The following is a 19,776-nucleotide window of genomic DNA, read 5'->3' on the forward strand; positions in this document are numbered from 1 at the left end:
TTTTTTTTAAAGATCAACAGTAATTTCCCCTACAATGTTTTGCAGGCTCACCAGAAATACAATTAATTCACTATTTTGGCTCGGGTCCCCAGGAGAACTCTTCCACAGAGGCTCTATACAACCAAAAATAAACCATACCCAGGGAAGACAGAGACACTCTACCTTGCCTCTGGATAATTCATTTGCTAGACCTGGAAGGGGTCCTAATACCGTTGACCTTTGAACAACATGGGTTTGCAGTGTGCAAATCTGCTTATAGGTGGGTTTTTTTTTTTTTTTTCAGTAAAAGTCACAGCAGTGTGCCTACCTCTCCTTTCTCCCCTTCCAACTCTTCCACCTCTGCCACCTCTCAGACAGCAAGATGAACCCCTCTTCCTCTGCTGCCTACTCAATGTGACAGGGATGAGGATGAAGACCTTTATGATGATCCACTTCCACTTAGTGAAAAGTACATTTTCTCCTCCTTATCATTTTGTTAGTAGCTCAACTTATGGCAAGAATACAGTACATAATACATTAACATACAACATACAAACTATGTGTTAACTGTTTATGGTATCAGCAAGGCTTCCAGTCAACAGTAGGCTGTTGGTAAAGTTTAGGGAAGCAAAAGCTATACACGAATTTTTGACTGTGCAGGGGTCAGTGCCCCTAACCTTTGCATTGGTCAAGGGTCAACTGTAGTTCTCCTAAGAAAGCTAATACATTCATAAGAAAGAATTTGCAACAAGCAAATAGACCGTATTAGCACTATTTAAGACCCTTAATCAGCAGCCCCCAAGGAACAAGACAACCTGAACAATTTGGAATATCTTGTACATTTTTTTTTTTTTTTTTGGAGACGCAGTCTCGCTCTGTCACCCAGGCTGGAGTGCAGTGGCCGGATCTCAGCTCACTACAAGCTCCGCCTCCCGGGTATACGCCATTCTCCTGCCTCAGCCTCCCTAGTAGCTGGGACTACAGGCGCCCGCCACCTCGCCCAGCTAGTTTTTTTGGTATTTTTTAGTAGAGACGGGGTTTCACCGCCTTAGCCAGGATGGTCTCGATCTCCTGACCTCGTGATCCGCCCGTCTTGGCCTCCCAAAGTGCTGGGATTACAGGCTTGAGCCACCACGCCCGGCCTTTTGTACATTTTTTAACACATAGACATAAAGTGAACTGTGCCTATGATTTTAAAATTTCTTCCTTCCATTAAATTCTATGTGATTGACTGGTTCCTAAAAGCGACCACAAAATTATTCATTAAAATAGCTATTTTCTTTGTTAACATTAACACAAATAAACTAGGGACTCTTATATGACTTTACTTGTTTCTGTTCTTACAACATAAGAGGTAGCCCAGATTTTTCTACATTGACAAGCACTCTGTCCCTATTGGGCAGCCCCTGTTTAATTTGTCTGAGCTAATGACATGGATAATTTTGAAAGTCATGGCCATTTGTAGTTAACTTTTTATAAAGTATAAGATATGGGTCATAGTTCTTTCAAAAATTGTTTTGCATATGTAAGCCCAATAGTTCCAGCCCCATTTGTTGAAAAAGACAATCTTTTCCCCATTGATTTGTGTTGCACTGATCTACATGGTCAATGTTTTGTCAGTACCACACTGTTTTAATGACTAGCTTTATACTAAGTCTTAAAATTGAAAACCCATGCATTTTATAAATGAAAAATCTGAGATAAATCCCAAAAAGGACGCTACAAATAAGCAGTAGAAATAAGACTTAAACTCATGCCTTTCTAACTCCAAAACCAAATACATAGTTCTTTTCTGCAGTGTCATAAATGGTCCACACTTCTGGCAGGGCCCCGAATTCTACTCAGTTTCTAACCACTGCAGCTTTGGCAAGTTAAACAAAAATAAAATAGGCACATATTGCTGTTAATCACCAACACTAATATAAAAGATGCCTCATTTTATTAGTTAAATTGGCTTTGCAGCTTCCCACAGAATATCAAATTAGACAGAAAATGATGTTGCCAATGTACAAAAGTAAGCGGCTTAATTATTTGATGAGGAGATACTGCTTTCAATGTTAAATTGAGCTAGGGTGATAGGAAAAATTCTAAAATAGTTTTCGTAAGATTGACTCTGGTGATTCATTTATTTAGGGACCACTATTTAATTCAGGTGTCATTGGGAAACACCGTGTTCTCCATGGTGCAAAGCAAAACAAGAATAAGGAGACAGCCGGACAATCCCTAGTTCCAAGGACTGTGGAGGGGTGTAGTCCTCAATGTGCGCATTTCAAGTACCCCCTGGGGAGACCAGCACCCTGTTTTACGTGGTGGTGGCTTTGAGACACACTTCTGAGATAGGCTGGCATATATCAACATCATAATGGCATGATCGTTTGGTGCTATTTCCACATATCACAGAAGTTTCTATTTAGCTTAATTCTCTCTGTGTTTCCAGTTCATCTGTGTTTTTAAAAAACCGTGTTACTATATAAAAGTTTCTTCCATTAAAAACTAAGTGTTTATAACTGGTGAATCCAGAGGATATACAGCTGTGGGAAAGCCGCCAGCTTTCCTCATCTCTTAAATTTTTCTGTAGATGTAAAGTTTTTTCAAATAAAAACTTGGGACAAAAACCAACAGACTAAGGGTTTGTGGTTGGGTAATCCACAAAAGTCACAGCCCAGCATCGCGTGTCTAAGTGAGATGCTTGGGTAATACTGATCCAAAACTCAGAAGCATTATTTAGCTATCACAAATTTCCAAAACTCATTTTACAGTCGGGATTAAACAGCTAAATAAGTGCTAAGTGGTCCAGAGGCAAACGGTTATGTAAATTTGACAATGAAAAATAATATTTATGTTTTAAACCCCAGCAGTTATTTATGAGCAGAGAATATAGAGGAACCCAAATATGCAACAATAAAGGATTAAATAAATATACAGCACACAACAGAATCCTGGGGACCCATTAAAAGTCAGTGGTGTAGCATATTACTAATGTCACAGATGAATATATGTGTTACATGATTAAGGAAAATAAAATTTACAAAATAACATAAATAGAATGGGCCTACCACTCTAAAAATAAACATATATATGCATAGAAAATGATGGAATGACATACATTAAAATGTGAAGCGACTTTATGTTATTTTGAAAGAAAAACTTTCAATAAATCTACCCCCCATTAGAAATTAAACAATTTACATTATCCTAAGAAATATGGCCAAAATTAGAAGGGTCTCTGTTCTTTGTAAATACAAATAGGTCTGAAGTATAGTTACTTTTATTTTTTTTTACAATCTTTTTTTAATGATCAAAGCTACATAAGTTCATTTTGAAAAATACAAAAAAGCTAAATAACCATAATGCTACCTTCCAGAAACAGTGTTTTCATCTAGGCTTATCTATCTACTCTCAGTTTTTAAAAAATTGGGATCTACAACTTCAATGGTTAAAAAGGGTTACGGTAAAAAATTATTTAGTGTTCAGAGATGCTGAATTGATTCAACTGAAGTGTGAGAGCTCTGGCTGGAAGTTTCAAGTAGATACAGAATTGGGGAGGAGTGTGAGAAGAATCAGCCGCTTTGTGCTTTTGATTACCTATTTGCACAAGTTACCCAGTCAGGAGCTTAGAGGGTAAAAAGCAGCAGCAGACATCTCTCTTCCTGCCTCCAGGGAAGAGGCACCTGGGAAAGGAGGAAAGAGCAAATCGAAATTGACCTAGCTGTATTCCCAGGGTCCTGTTATGTCAAGGCACAGATATTAAAAAATAATCTAGGCTGGGCGCGGTAGCTCATGCCTAGAATCCCAGCACTTTGGGAGGCCGAGGCGAGTGGATCACTAGGTCAGGAGTTTGAGACCAGCCTGGCCAACATGGTGAAACCCCGTCTCTACTAAAAATACAAAAATTAGAGGCCGGGCGTGGTGGCTCATGCCTGTAATCCCAGCACTTTGGGAGGACAAGGCAGGTAGATCTTGAGGTCTGGAGTTCAAGACCAGACTGGCCAAGATGGTGAAACCTCATCTCTACTAAAGATACAAAAAATTAGCCAGGCGTGGTGGCAGGCGCCTGTAATCTCAGCTACTCAGGAGACTGAGGCAGGAGAATTGCTTGAACTCGGAGGGCGGAGGTTGCAGTGAGCCAAGATCGCATCACTGCACTCCAGCCTGGGCAACAGAGTAAGACTCCATCAAAAAAAAAAAAAAAATTAGCTGGGCATGGTGGCATGGGCCTGTAATCTCAGTTACTTGAGAGGCTGAGCCAGGAGAATCGCTTGAACCCGGAAGGCGGAGGTTGCAGTGAGTTGAGATTGTGCCACTGCACTCCAGTCTGGGCAATGGAGCGAAATTCCATCTCAAAAATAAATAAATAAATAAATATATATATAAACATAATAATAATCATCTAGCTAGGCATGGTGGTTTGTACCTATAATCCCAGCTACTCTGGAGGTTGTGGTCAGGAGTTCGAGACCAGGCTGAGCAACACGGCAAGACTCCCTCTCTTAAAAAAAAAAAAAATATATATATATATAATATATATATATATATATATATTTAAAAATAACAAAAATAATCATTTATATCTCTCTAGGATGGCAAGGTGTTTGCAATCTAATTGAAAAGGCAAGACAATGAGAAGACAAGGTACAAAGAAGTCGGATGAAAGAAAGCAGTACCAGGGCGGACACCTGGCAGGGCATGATAGATGGCTGAGCCAGGGAGCAGATAAATGCAGGGACTCACAGGGAGCTAGCAGGAAATGAAAACCTCAGCCGTGGGGCGTGGAGTCTGCCTGAAAGGGAGGGTTCGATGTAGACTGAAGCAATTGGAACTCAGGGCTGAGTGAGATCCTGATTTGGATGGAGGGAAGGAAACATTCTATGTAAGACCCACAAAGAGCAAAGGTCTCTTGTACACCTTTCTGTTTACGGAGCAGATGCACTCTTCTCGTTTGTGCTGCTTGCTGAACCATCCGTCTTCACAGTCTTTGGGGACAGGAGGAGCCCTGCTCAGCAAGAACCTCAGACCAAAGGGGGGCCGGGGCACAGGGGCTACCTGCGAGTTCCCGGGGAGCACCCTCTGTGGACTGGAAAGCAGCTGAAACCTGGCCCCGGGGTCTGATGCTGGCCGCTGTGGGCCTAAAGCCTTCTCAGTTCTGGAGTCCTTCTGGCCAGGATGACTGGTGGTGAGCAGTGATTCAGGGAAGGTGCTCAGAGATAGGATACCCCCTTCCTTTTGGCAACTGCAAGCTAGCTTTCTATTTCCTTGACTAAGTTTAGGGAGCACCTGCCCAGCCCCTGGTTGGGGAAAAAGGCTGACAAACGGGTGACAAAGGGTCTCCAGCTTCACCTGACTTGTCAGAAAAGAGCCAGAACCCAATCAGTTACATGGGAAGAAAATGAACAAGCCAGGCACTAAATAGCAAATGACTTTCTCTCCCCTAGGCATCCAAAACCAAGGGGCTAGGTAGGGTCCCCAAAACCCCCAAAATTCTACCCAGGCTCAGAGGCAGAATTAAGAACAGAGGGACAAGACATTCTCTACTTTTTTCTCCAGAAGCAAACCTTTTCTTCCCAAATAAAGAAGGACCACAGACACCACAAATAATAAGGGGTTCGAGACTGTTAACACAGGAGTGGAACAGGGCTGAGTTGGTCCAGGCCTGGGCCCTCGCAGTGGCATTTCTAGGGACTTTGAGGATACACACAGGAAGGACAGGCAGGACCTGACAGTCTCAAGAACAAGGAGGACAGAGGACTGAAGACTGAGACTATGATGATCAGATCCCTTCCGCCCAGCTTCCTGTGCACTTTTATGCAGGACTGTTCTAGGCCCAGATGAAATAAGGGGAGCACGTGCTGAGTCCTGCCTAACTCCACCAGGGCCACATCCCTGTCTTATTCACAGTGTGCACTCAGCACTGGGCCTCGCCCACATTAGGTCTGTGATGAAAATCTATGTAATGAAGACATGAATGAGTAAGACAATGAATGAATGAACCCCAGCCTGGCAGAGCTTTGTGTCCCAAGAGGAGCCTGCCTGATCCTCTTGACCTGGCTGGAGTTTCTGCTGAGAAATAGCCCCAGGGAGCAGAAGCTTGCCAAAACGCGCCAAGAAACCAAGGGGAATGTGCCAGCGTTTTCTTGCAACAGTTCCATCCTGAGACAATCATTTTCACATGATGATTTTTAAGTGCTTACTTGGCTATGAAACCACCAGGCTGGGAATTCTCTAGTCAACTCCTAAAAGCCTGCACAGAAAGGCAAAGAAAGCTTTTTTTTTCCTTTTCCCCATGTCCTTTCTTCCAAGCCGCCGCCACCACCAGGGGGCCTGCAGCTATACACAGAGCCGTACACCAGCAATATTCTTTCCGGGTCTGTTTCCTTCTATAGCTGGCTTTCAAAAGGGCAATTTATACATTCCCCCTCCTTCTCACAATTTAGGAGAGTGAAGACATTCCAAGTTGGAAACTGTAATTTTGAAATGATGCAAAAAATTGAAGATAATGAAAAACATCTGAGTTCAGATACCTGGAAATGTCAGTTGCCTTATCCAAAGGCTCTTTGTAGGAAAAAAAGGAATGATCAAGAGGGGGTTTTCTATCAGAAACAGCTGCTCAACAGAACAGACATCACCCCCCAACCCCACCTCTCAACTCTCCCACCATCGAGGGAGGTCACTTATTTACTAGAATAGTCACTAACAAAGCATGAGATGGGGAGATGGGAAGGTAATTTTCCAATCCTCTAGTGGCTCTAGCTATTGTTTGCAGTTAAAATGTACCTTCCAGGAATAAATGAAGAAACTTGAGGGTTTGCAAGCAAACTGCTCTGACAGTGTCTAACCCTTTAAACACACACACACACACACACACACACACACACACCCCCACTACAAGCCGAGAAGGGAGGAAGGGCAGGTTTGGACCACGAGTACCATGAGATCTCATGTGCTGAGAGCTAAAGATAGCTTTGGGATGATGCAGTTCACACCCCCACTTTGCAGACGGGAAAGTTTTGACAGGCTGAGCAACCTGACCAATGCGACTGAGTTAGTCAAGTAGTAAAAAGCTTGGAATATAATTCAGGTCTCGTGATGTCAACAATTTAAAAAACAGCCATTGAGCTCCCAGGGGAGATATAAACAAACACACACACACACACACACACACACACACACACAAATAAGTAAATTTTAAAAACCAAGTTTAAAAAAAGCAGAATCAAAGCTATGCTTTTCAAAAATCACGAATCTGCACATTTTGAAAAGGCTTCCAATTACTTTCTATCCCCTAATAGTCCTGCTTTTAATCTCTCTCCACTGTCAGCTTTCTTCTATATAATGTGATGTTAAATAATGCTAAGAAAACATGCCTGCACCACCACAGAATCATGACCACCCTACTCTCTGGGTTCAGGAAAATGAAAGAGGAGCAGCTGACATGAGAACCCCTCGGGCTGTCACTGCAGTGCTCCACATACCACATTCAACCACTAGTTACTGAACTGACTTGTGGCCCTGGAGCAGAAACTGTACTGTTTTACCCACTTCCCTGTGTGAAACCAACAGGAAAAAAGGACACCAGAATCATCCCAAAATTCACACTCATGTTTTAATATATTTCCAAAAACAATTTATTCCCACTGACTCCCTACTCATCTTAAAGTGGAGCCTTCCCCATGTGAGAGATACAACGTATTACATTCAGTCGAACACTGATGCCAGGCACAGGGTTAAGTGCTCAACAAATGTCTGTTAAGTGACTTGATAAGCACCGCTTTTTATCTTTACACTTTTTGGTATTTTCTGATTTTTCAAGAAGCATATGTTATTTTATAATCTGAAAGATATAACACTGCTTTAAAAAAACTGTCTGATCCATTGTGTTTACAAGTCAAAAAGGACCTTACGTCTAGGCAAGTCTCTACCGAAAAGGCTGTATGAGAAGATGGAAGATATTTTTAGCGGGGAAAGAACATGAAAATGAACCAGTTTTATAAAATACCAGAGTGTCCATCACTCTCAGCTCCACCTCCCATGACCTAAGGACAGCACCAATTCTTCGCTCAGCAAAACTGGGAGGATGTCAGGCACATCTTCAGACTGCAATGACACTGTTTAACCACATACAAAAGCACATTTTGTCCCACCCCTACCTTGCAGCTGCAGCCAGGAGATTTTTTGCGTTGGGAGCTCCTGGATCTACAGAGAGAGACTTGGCAGCTAACAGCAGCTTGCTGGATGCCATCGAGATATTCTTGAGGTTTCCTATCACTTGGATCTGGTCTTCTTTTGTCTGGAAGGTCAAAAGGAGCCAGAGCGATTAGGGCCTGTCCATTTCTTGAAGGAGGCATTCAGAGAGCTAGAAGCAGCATCCTGACATGCAGGCAGGTTATCTGTATAGATCACATTAAACCCAATTAGCCTGTGGATGCCTAACTCGATGAGACACTGACCAGTGTCTACCCTTCTCCAAACAGATGCTCAGATCAAGATGCATGCCATGGGGAAAGAAATCCATCCCCAAGTGGGTCAGCCAAGAGCTGTGCTTTCTCACAACTAGAGGCATTAAGCGGGGAGTGGGGTGGGAGGAGAGCGAGTGAGCTGTGAGCCAATGCACAGACCAGGCAGCGATTCCAGCATCTTGCTCAACAATGCTGGAGTTGTCAAGGAGCTGTACATCTCGGCCTGGCACAAACGACCAGCACTGTCTCGATATTCAGAGCTGACTGCATCCCTAAAGTTCCTGACTCGGGAAAGGACACATTTCTCACCTGGTTGCCATCTGAGAAACAATTCTTTGTAGATACTAGAAGAAGGTATACCCTGGTTATCTCTTTTAGGGAGGTCAAAGGAGCGCAGGAAAAAAAAACAGCTCTGCAAGCTGACACCAGATCAGTCAAGCTCCTTTGCTCTAAACAAGGGGTTTATCTGTTCATCTGAAGGAGACAGTTTTTAATCACTTGACACTCAGTATTAGACACAGACCATTTGAATGGTCCATTAAACCTCAAATATTTTTACTTTATTATCCCACATTTGAAGAGCTGTTCTAATCTTTGTTAAACATTCTCCTTCTTTCTACCCTCCCTCCAAATAGTAAGACTATGAATTCTGCTGGAGGATCATGGGAGAAGTTATCCTTCATTACTAACAGCACCTCATGCATAAGCTGATAGCATCTTTGGGAATGCTATTCCCATGAGGGCATAAAGAATGCAACCATGGCCTGCCTGCTTCCAGGTTCCTTTTCCTATTTGTTCAATCAGTCTCAAGGATGGATTGTCCATCTGAGAGGAAAGGCTAAGGTCAACTCCAGACAACCACCTCCACACCCACCTGAGCTTGGCCAGCCATCTCAATGCCAGCATCGAGGAATTCATCAAAATCATCGCTGAACTTTCCAGAAGCTGCAGCCAACTCTCCACTCTGGCCCCGGGTGGCATGGACCACTTCGCCAGCAGACTGGTTCAGATCAGCTGCTGCCTGGTTCAGTTCACTCTGGGCTTCCTGGAAAGGCTTCGTGCTTGGAGGTAGCTATGGGGAACAGATGGCACACCCCATGAGACATTTTGCTTTGTGGGGGAGGGATAAAAGGAAGGTATTGTGGAGGGGGGACAGACTCTTCAGGGATGCATTTGAGTCATCACGACTAAAAGGCTCTGAGTCATCTGAGCCCATTTTATTAATAGGTTTGACCCTCAACATATACATTCATTCATTTAAATTTATCAAACACCCACTCAGTGCTAGAAACTGTGGATCTAAAAATGTAAGCTATCTACAGGGGCGCAAGGTTTCCTATGTGGCAGAGACAGGATCCACACCAAGGCAATCTGACTCCGGGGTCCATTCTCTAAAACTCTACCCTATTTTGTCTCTCTTAAGATGAAAGCTAAGTTTTAGCTTTGCAAACTAAAAGGCAGCTGCTATCAAACTTCAAATCGTGTTCTTCCAAACTAATAGCCAACAATTATATTAGTGGTCTTTGCTAATAACTTTTAAATGTCATCTAGCAGAATGATAACCTATTTGTGAAATGTTGTAGGGAGTTAAGCTAGACTGTATTCATCACCCACATGCATTGTCTCTATACCTGTGCAGAGAAGAAACAAAGATGCACGAGCGCAAACCCTCCTTCAGCAGACTGATAAAGCAGGGACGGGAACAGGCCCCACGGTGAAATTCCTCAGACTACTCGCTGTCCCACTGAGTCTTGGACACATGTACCCTTCCAACACCTGACTGTCACTATCTGAGATGTCCTGATAAGAAGCCAGGCGATCACACACCCCTTTGCCTGTCTCTCTGGGATGATCCGAGAGGAAACGGCAACACCCACTCAAAGAAAAAGTAAGCTTTAAAAGCTTCACCTGGGAACTTTGTTGATCAGACAGGAAAACACAGAAAACAAAGACTAGTGGGAAAAACAGGACTCCTAAAGGAAGGGTCAGCTGCTCAGAGATCTCATGGAGAGAAGACTTCACTCACACCTAATGCAAGCCAAGTCCCCCAGTGTCCTTTCCCAATCTAAGAACCTCTCACCGAATCCACAAGCAGCTTCTTGCTGGACTCCCCGATGCTCTTCAAGGCCACGTCCACATCCTTCTGCCCAGGGAGGCAATTTACGCAGTTATTCAAGGAGTGAGAGACAGCTTTAGCCACCTGAATTCGTGAAGGGAGAGAAGCACCTTTAAGTACAAACATTTCTGCACACTGATTGGGAATGGGCAGTGACAGCACGCAGAGCTGAAACACATACGGAAATGACCCACCAGCATCCGCCTGCCACTGTCACCTGTCTTACACCACCTCATCCAGGCCCCTCGTCCCAGAGAAGATGTTTTCCACCCTCTTATTGGGATGGACATTCTGTCTCAGCAAAGGGTCCGACACAGTGACACAGCACATCCCACCTGTTCCCCAAAGCCAGGCTAAGCCACAGTTTTGTGATTCAAACACAGAACACTCCAGCATGAGGTCAGGTTCTAAAGCAAAGATTTCTTATACCAAGAGAAATGAAAATATCTCCCTTCTTGGGAGCCCTGCTGAGGTCACCGAGGTGGAAGGAGACCTTGAGCTTTTTGGATCACAATTAGAAGGCCTGTGGTTAATTTCCTCTCAGTGACCCATGGGGCCATCCTCCCAAACCTCACTCTACCCAGGGGCAAGTGGGGTGCTCTGAGCACAACTGGAGTTGCCCTCATGCTGTCTAGGAAGGTTTAGCAGCTCCCCGTATGCATTCTTCGGTATCCTCAATTAAAAGGAAGGTCTTTGGAGGTGGGAAGTGTCATTTCCTGTCATCTAAGCCATCCCGTTCCCAGCCCCACATCTAGGACTCTGCCTGGATGCTCCTTAGCCAACTGGTTCCATCAGGCAGTCGAAGAATCATTCAAAGAAGTAATAGAGAGCCAGAGTTGAAAACTTCTAGGTGGCCAGCCCTAGTGGATCTACCTCACTCCCTGGCGAGGAGCAGCAATATAGGTCAGCACACATAGGCCCAAAAATACATGTCCTGGCTCCGAAACTCCCAAGGACAGAATTCAAAGGCCCCCATCCCCAATCCTGACCGTCAATTAAGCAGATCACACGTTAATGTAGAGAATACTAGGCAAGACTTACAAAAGTGAGTATCATGTATGGCCAGCACTGTTAGGACCTTTGGAAGTTTCCGCAAAAAACTGCTGTGTCAGTGTTCCTATCAGGGAAAAGTGCCCAGGAGACAGCCCACCCACAAGTCCATGTTAATGATGACCATGACAACCACAAGCCTCACCTGAGCCAGTCTTTGTTGACTCTCTGCATCTCCAGGTGCAATCAGGGCCTGCTTGGCCTCTTGAATGAGCATGGCGGAGCCCTCCATCACGTCTCGAGCAGAATCTAACATGGCATGGGCAGCCGCGGGGTCGGTCGTCGATGCAGCCACTCCACGGGCGGCCTGGGCCAGCGTTTTCAGAGCTTGGGCCGTCTCTCTAGCAGCCACCCCTGGGGATAAAAGTCCATCAGACTTATAATTAGATTCCATCTAAATGTCACATTTTACTTAGGAATAAGCTTCTGCACCAGGGCCTGGCACAGAAGGGGAGCTGCAGATTAGTTTTCATAAAATGTGAACTGCTGTGTTTCTCAAAGAAGTAACTGGCTTCAGAAACATATCCCCCTGGTTCTGGGCCAAACCAAGAGACACGTTAATAACAAATGCAATACTAAAGACGTCTTCCCCCTGACTTGCCTTGCTCCCACTGCCCCACTGTCCCTAGACCTAGAACACCAAGTGCATGGGAGTGAGTACACAGATGGACATACCTGGATATGTTCATGCACACGTTTGCGGGAGGCCATTTAAAGGCACCTTTCTTCTCAATTGTCTTTCTGGGACATAACTTACATACACTACAGTGAACAAGTCTACATGTGCAGCTCAGTGAACTGGTACATATGAATATAGCCACATACCCACCATCAGTTGTGCCAGTCAATACTCCCTTTACACCAGAAGTAATAACCATTCTAAAGTCTATTACCTTAGACTATTTTTGCCTGTTCTTAAACTTCATGTTAACAGAACCACATACATGTATACTTTTGTGTCTGCTTTCTTTCTCTGACCATAATGCTGTGAGATTTAGCTAAGTTGTGATGTGTGGCAGTTCATTCTTTTTTCTTGCTATATAGTATTCCATGATACAAATATGCCAATATTTGTTTATCCATTCTCTTGTTGATGGACATTTGGGTTGTTTCCCATTTGGGGCTGTTATGAATTAATCTAACAAGAAAGTTCTTATATATTCAAGTGGCCATATGGGATCACTTCTCTTTGGAATCACTTCTCTAGGAGTTGAAATGCTGGGCCATAGAGTAAGTATATATCTAGCTTTAGAAGCTACTACAAAAACAGTTTTCCAAAATGATTTTACCATTATACATTCCACTGGCAGTCTGTAAGAATTGCAGTTGCTCTATATCCTAGCCAACACCAGGTATCATCAGATTTTAATTTAATCATTCTGATGCATGTGTAGCTGCATTTCAATGAGGTTTTAACTTTTATGTCCTTAATGAGTAATGATGTTGAGCACCTTTGCATGCACTTAATGACCATTTAGATATCCTCTTTTGTGAAGTGCCTGCTTATCTTTAAATTTGCGTCTAAACAGATGATGGGATTTGGTGATAAACTATGAATATAAACTAGTCCTTTAAAGCTGTAGCACCAACTCATGCAGAATAAACGTGAGTCTTGCTGCCTGGCACGCAATCCTTGACACACCCGAGAAGAGGATGCAGACTGGAGACACCAGGACACATATGAGCCTGAGAATCACTGAACAGTTTACCCTAGAGCTCATCTCATGAAATTTCACAGATGAAGCCTGGTGCTGAGATGTATTTTGCCCACAAACACTTCCAGAGGTGGCACGAGAGCTACATCTGAGCTTTCCTCACTTTGAGGTGAAATATTCTTAATAGTGCTTTTTGGAGTACAGAACTAAGAGTCCTTTTTGTTGGAACATGTAAGATCTACATGAAAAATATGCAAATCGATGTCTCTCTCGCAATGAACTTTTGGAATGACTATTTTCTACAGGACTGAGCTGGAAGGTCTCTTGGCACCAGCGAGCGTGGTCTTTACTAGCCACTGCTTCAGCTGAGTCAGCACCTACACAGGAGGTGGTCTTTTCCTCACTGAGGGCGAGGCTCTGTGATACAGTAGAGTGTGAAAGGCCTCAGATCCATAAAACCAGACGGGTTTGCAGTGCTGCAGACTTGCTAATATGTAAATATTTAGTAAATCACACAGCTGGGATATAAAACCACGATCTAATCAAGGTAAATTACAAAGCTGCCAATCTATCATTTATCCCATGGCACTTCTGAGTACAGCTGGTGGAATGAAAGAATTTTAAACTAAGTGCTTTTTATGGCAGAGGAGAAGTCCAGAAGAGAAAGCACAAAGGTAAACAAAGCTAAGGTGAAGGAGAGAAACAATCTGAGGAGAATGGTCATTCCATTTTACGCTTAAGCTTTTGGCATAGAGTTGAAGGATGCTGTTGCTCAGAAAAGCGCCAGATGTAGTTAAGACCTCATCTGGCTCTGGCTCTGCTGCTGATTAGTTGTGTGGTCTAGACTGCTGCCTTTTCCCTCTGGGCCTCAGTTTCTCAAGGGTTTTAGGAGAGGCTGAGTTCCTAGCTCTGACCATTGCAGATTCTAGGCTGTGATTTCTAGACCTCTCCTCTTGTCTTCCCATTTGTCACATGGACTCTGGAATCCACTTCTATTTGAGTCATATATAAGTTTGGAGGAGTAAATCATTTATCATATGCAATTAGAAAAGACATGTTTATGCAAAATCCATTTAGTGAAAAAACCTTTCCTAGACTCATACAATTAAAAAAACATAGAAATCAGAAGAGCTAAATTCCAAAAACCTAAGCTGGTCCAACCCATGTGTTTTCTGCTGAGGACTCACTGTGAAATCTCAAAGCACAACAAGGACCTTCTTGAGAGAGATCACGTTTCTGTAAAGAGGAAGCCATACCATCAAAAGGATGAAACCAGGCCATCAAAGGTCAGAAAGTCCAATGAACACCCATGGCTGTGCATGGCTGAACACACAGCAACATTCTCAGTGCTCACCACTACAGGGTCAGATCTCCAAGCAAACAACACCCTCCGAATGGAACTGTTCCTGTAGTCAAAGTGTGCATCACAATACCAGAACCACCAGAGTGAAATACTAAAGCAGAGTTCTGTTTCAATAACCACAGTCCTTTGAAAACACAGATTACTTTCACGGTATTCTTGCCATCTGGATCTTAAATGATACTCAGTAACAGAGTCTTATGAAGGCATATCAAGTGATATCAAATATAGCAGCATTCTTCATAATGGTTGCTATTCTTTACCAGAATTCAGGTGGACTGTGTATCCAGACAGTATTGGGCCACACAGCAACCTCAGAAGATAAAGACTAGGTACGACACAAATCTTTTATCTGTTTCAAAGTATTTACAAAGGGTTCTGTGTAACTGTAATCAGCTATACAGAAGTATATTTTGAACACTGCACTGTTTCTGCACTGGTCAAACAGAAACACACTTGTATTAGAATGCAGTCCAGTGGCAGCTCACGGGCAACTTCTGAAAATCCCACACACCTCAATTGTGGACAAGGAAACTGAGACCCAGGGAGAAGTTTTCCACACATGGTGTCTCTTTCCTTGCTTCCCATCCATTCTCCAACTTTCCTGAAACTGCCTTCAACAAGGAGAATAGTGACCTCCTTATTCCTAAAGCTAATGGATGCTTAAGTCTTCCATTTGACAAGACTTTCTGGGCAGCAACTATGTCTGTGGCTCTAGAGACATCCCTCTCTCCTGGTTTCTCTGCCCCCTCCACAGCTCCATGTTCTTCTTTCTTTCAAAGATTTCCATTGCCAGTTTCCTCCTTAACCAGTCATGTTCTTCAAGATTACAACTGATAAGATGTCTCTTACTCTACCACTCCCTGTTGGCAAAATTATCTACTTCCAATCATTATCATTTTACCAACAATTTTCAAATCTGTATCATCCAGCCCAGCCTTCTCTACTGAGTTCCAGAGCCAAAGATTTAGCTGCCTAATGATGCTCTCCCTGCATATTCTCCAAGCACTTCAAATGGAATATATTTAGTGCTGAACCCAGCATTCCTGAACTTCACCTCCCCTACTCCTACCAACGGTCCTGTGTTCCCATCAGTGATTCATACAATTCTTCACTGAGCTATAAGGCCAAACACTTGGAACCGTTCATGTTACCATCTCCACCAACTTTTAACCAGTCACCAATAATGATCGAGTCTTTGCTTCTTCAATCCATCACTTCATCTCCACTGCAGGACACTATCATCTCTTATCTGGATTAATGCAACAGCCTGCTTGCCTACCACTTTGTTTCCATCCAATCTATTCTACACATGGGAGGGAGGGCAACCTATACAAAAAGCAATCTGAACTGTGTCCACAGCTGAAAAACATGTTCACATATTCTTCAGTTAAAGTCTAACTCCTTTATTTTAGCTTATGAGGCCCTTTAGGATCTGACCCTGGCCTAACTTTTCAGCCTTATCCTTTTACTTCTCACTTCCTCTTTGCCTATTACTTTCACCATCTTCAGTTCCTTCCATCAGCCTTCTTTCTCTCATCTTTAAGGCATCATACATGCAGTGCTCACTTATGCAACTGCCTTCCAATGCCTGCCAAAATTAAATGGGGCTACTTCTAGGCTGTTTTTCCGACACCAGCTAGACAGCATATCTTCCTGGGTGTTATCAGTATGAGATGACGCAACCTGTAAAGGAGTCTTTTCTCTACTAAATATGCATTTCATTATCTACACAACAGCTGGCAAGATTTAGGGAAAGTGTAGAAATTTCTGAAATTTAAATCTCTCATATTACCCTATGATTTTCTAAGAATTGTATCCTACTTTTCCTTCTCCTAGAATGCTAAAGGAGTCCTAAACAATCCACAAAGCCCTCGCTAGGTGTCAATTCTGCTCTGAAAATTTCCCCTATCCTCCCATTGGGATCAAATTTTATGTTCTTATTATTGCAGGTACTATATATGCTGTACTAACTTTGTGTTCCTATTGTGCTCTTTAAAACTTTTATTTTCAAAGTAATAAATGTATACAGTTTTTACAAATCAAAGAGGATTTTGCTTGTAGTGATGGCAGAACAACTTACTGTAAACAGCCTTCCCACATAGAAACTCTGGAAAACATATATAAAACATTTATTTGAAGGCACTGGAGAAATACCAAGGCCCCAAGGTAAAGAGGGCCAAGATCTTGAAAAGAAGGACTGAGTCCAATGTTCAGGGCTGCTTTTTCTCTAAAGGCATTTCCTAATTTCTAACCTGTTGCCAACAAGCTGAGAAGCTGAGTAAAGTTTCCTGAAGTCTCATGGGGCTAGAAAGAGAAAAAGCATAGTTCTGAGCTCAAGAAACAGAACGGCTCTGGTAAATAGCAACCCTTTCTGATAGGACACGCAAGGGCTACACCCTCAAAGGTAAACTGGAAACAGACCACACAATTTCCAATCAGCTCAGTTCCTGCATTTTTATTGTGATCTGTCCTTATCTTAACCAGTTGTCAGGAGAAAACAGTAATCCTATGTAGGGAAAAAAACGTAATTCAGAGCCTCAAACTATCTCTACAATTTAAAATAGCAACGTTCAGTCTTGAAGGAAAACAAGCAAACAAACAAACAAAGAACATGAAAACACCAGGAGACAAGACCAACGGCTGAAATACCAAGAGTGGGGGAAAAAAAACCCTGACAATAAAAACAGGCACAGGCTATCCAGATATCAGGATACTGGACATCAACTTTAAATAACTGTGATAAATATGTTGAAGAAATTAGATGACAACATACAGAATTTCAGCAGAGACGCAAACTATAAGTGAATAATCAAATGGATATTCTAAAACTGAAAAATATGATACTTACAATTAAAATCTCAATTGAAGGGGCTGGCAGAATAGACACCGCTAAAGAGAGGAAAAGTGAACTGGAAGATAGATCAAAAGCAAATATTGAGAATAAAGCATGAAAAGAAAAATGATGAAAAAGAAAAGGGTACAGAAGATGTAGAAAACACAGTGAAATGATCTAACATAAGAAAAAGGAAATGGGACAGAAGCAATATTTGAAGAAACGAAGGTTGATTTTTTAAAAACTGGCAGAGGACAACAAATCCCATTTTCAAGGAGTACTTACAACCCAAAGAAGGATAAATATGCAGGAAAACTCCCCCAGGCACACTGCTGGAAAACTAAAAACTAAGAAAACTCAAAAAGCAAGGAAAGGGGAAAAATAAAAGCACATTACCTTTATAGCTAACTTCATAACAGAAATAAAGGAAGCCAGTGACAATGGAATAACATCTCCAAAGTGCTGGAAGAAAACAACTGCCAACCTAAAATTTTATAATAAGTGATACTATCCACCCAAAATAAAAGCTAAACAAAAGCATCTTTAGACAAACCAAAATGGAGAGAATTTGTCACCAGTAGATTAAGACTAAAGAAAATAATGAAGGGAGTTCTTCAGGTATAAGAGAAATGATCCCTAATGAAAGCCCCTGGAGATGCAGAAGGAATGAAGGGTGATGGAAAGGGCAACTATGGGAGGAAATCCAAATGAATAAGGATTATCTGGAACAATACTGAGACCGTATCGCAGAGATGAAAATATACCTAGAATTAAAACATATGGCTGGGCACGGAGGCTCACGCCTGTAATTCTAGGACTTTGGGAGGCCAAGGCGGGCGGATCACGACGTCAAAAGATCAAGACCATCCTGGCCAACATGGTGAAACCCCACCACTACTAAAAATACAAAAATCAGCTGGGTGTGGTGGCACACACCTGTAGTCCCAGCCACTCGGGAGGCTGAGGCAGGAGGCTGAGGCAGGAGAATTGCTTCAACCTGGGAGGTGGAGGTTGCAGTGAGCTGAGATCGCACCACTGCACTCCAGCCTGGTGACGGCATGAGACTCTATCTCAAAAAAAAAAAAAAAAAGACAACAATAATTGAAAGAAAGGTAAATGAAGTTAACATGTCCCAAGATTCTTGCACTATGCAGGAAGAGGTAAACGGAGTAACTTAGATTTAAAGACATCATAAAAGAATAGTAAATGAATGTACAACTAACAAGCTAATCAAGAGGAAGGAAATAGAGTTTAGAAAATGTATACGAATCTGAAAGGAGGCAAAAGCAAAGGGGAAAAAAAGGAACTTACCACAGGTAGGCACAGAAAAAAGAAATACTAAGATGATAGACTCGAACTCCAACATATCAGTAATTACACTATCTATAAATAGACAAAATACTCTAATTGAAAGAAAAAGATTGTTACACCACCAAATACTCTCTGCCCTCCCCAGAGAACAATGACAAACTCAGTGGATACCCAACCCATTAAATATAAGCATGAAGAAAAATTGAAAGTAAAAGAATGAAAAAAGATATGTCATGCATACGTTAACCAAAACAGAGACTTCTATGCAGAAAACCATAAAACGGTACTGAGAGAAAAGAAGACCTAAATAAATGGATATTCACAGATTAGAAGACTCAATGATATAAAGACAACAATTCTCCCAAAATTGATTCAATGTTATCCCAATAGTGGTTTAAAAATACTGGTTTAAGAAAACAGTATTTTTTATTATTATTTTGTAGAAATTGACAAGCTGATTCTAGAATTTATGTGGAAATGGAAAAGGCCAAGAATAGCCAATACTAACCTGAGGAAAACCAACAAAGTTGGAGGATGTGCATTACCAAACATTAAGACTTAGTATAAAGCTGCAGTATAGCAATTAGGGAAGTGTAGTACTAATATAAGAAGAGGTAATTAAATCAATGGAAAAGAACAAATACCACAAACCGATCCAAACATATATATTCACTTATGTTACAACAGAGTGGCACTAAAGATCATTGGGGAAAAGTAGCCTTTTCAATCAGTGATGCTGGGTTAAATGGATATCCATGTGGAAAAACAATGAAATGAACCCTACTGCACATAAACAAAACTCATTCCAGATAGTTCAAAGTTCTAAACATGAAAATCAAACAGTGAAGCTCTAGGATACGACAGAGGAGAACATCTGCATGATCTTAGGCAAAAGTTTTAAAACAGGACACAAAAAGTACTAACCATAAAGAAAAAAAGTGTAAACTGGAATATATTAAAATAAAAACTTTTGTTCATTAAAAGGCACTTTAACAGAATAAAAATGCAAATCACAA

General features: G+C 42.1%; 1 protein-coding gene across 4 annotated transcripts in view; it reads right to left on the reverse strand.

Annotated features, from left to right (window-relative positions):
- Positions 1-19,776, reverse strand: part of TLN2 (talin 2) — a 455,709-nt gene that overhangs the window by 93,791 nt on the left and 342,142 nt on the right. For all 4 annotated transcript variants that reach the window (XM_033189877.1, XM_033189876.1, XM_033189874.1 and 1 more), the window contains 4 exons: positions 11,744-11,952; positions 10,513-10,632; positions 9,307-9,504; positions 8,124-8,263 (listed from right to left, as the gene is read on the reverse strand). In XM_033189877.1, coding sequence (XP_033045768.1) covers positions 8,124-8,263; positions 9,307-9,504; positions 10,513-10,632; positions 11,744-11,952 — 667 coding nt within the window. The remainder of the gene's footprint in view (positions 1-8,123; positions 8,264-9,306; positions 9,505-10,512; positions 10,633-11,743; positions 11,953-19,776) is intronic.

This window comes from Trachypithecus francoisi, unplaced genomic scaffold (assembly GCF_009764315.1).
Source record: "Trachypithecus francoisi isolate TF-2019V2 unplaced genomic scaffold, Tfra_2.0 Lachesis_group3, whole genome shotgun sequence".
NCBI classification, from domain to species: Eukaryota; Metazoa; Chordata; class Mammalia; order Primates; family Cercopithecidae; genus Trachypithecus; species Trachypithecus francoisi.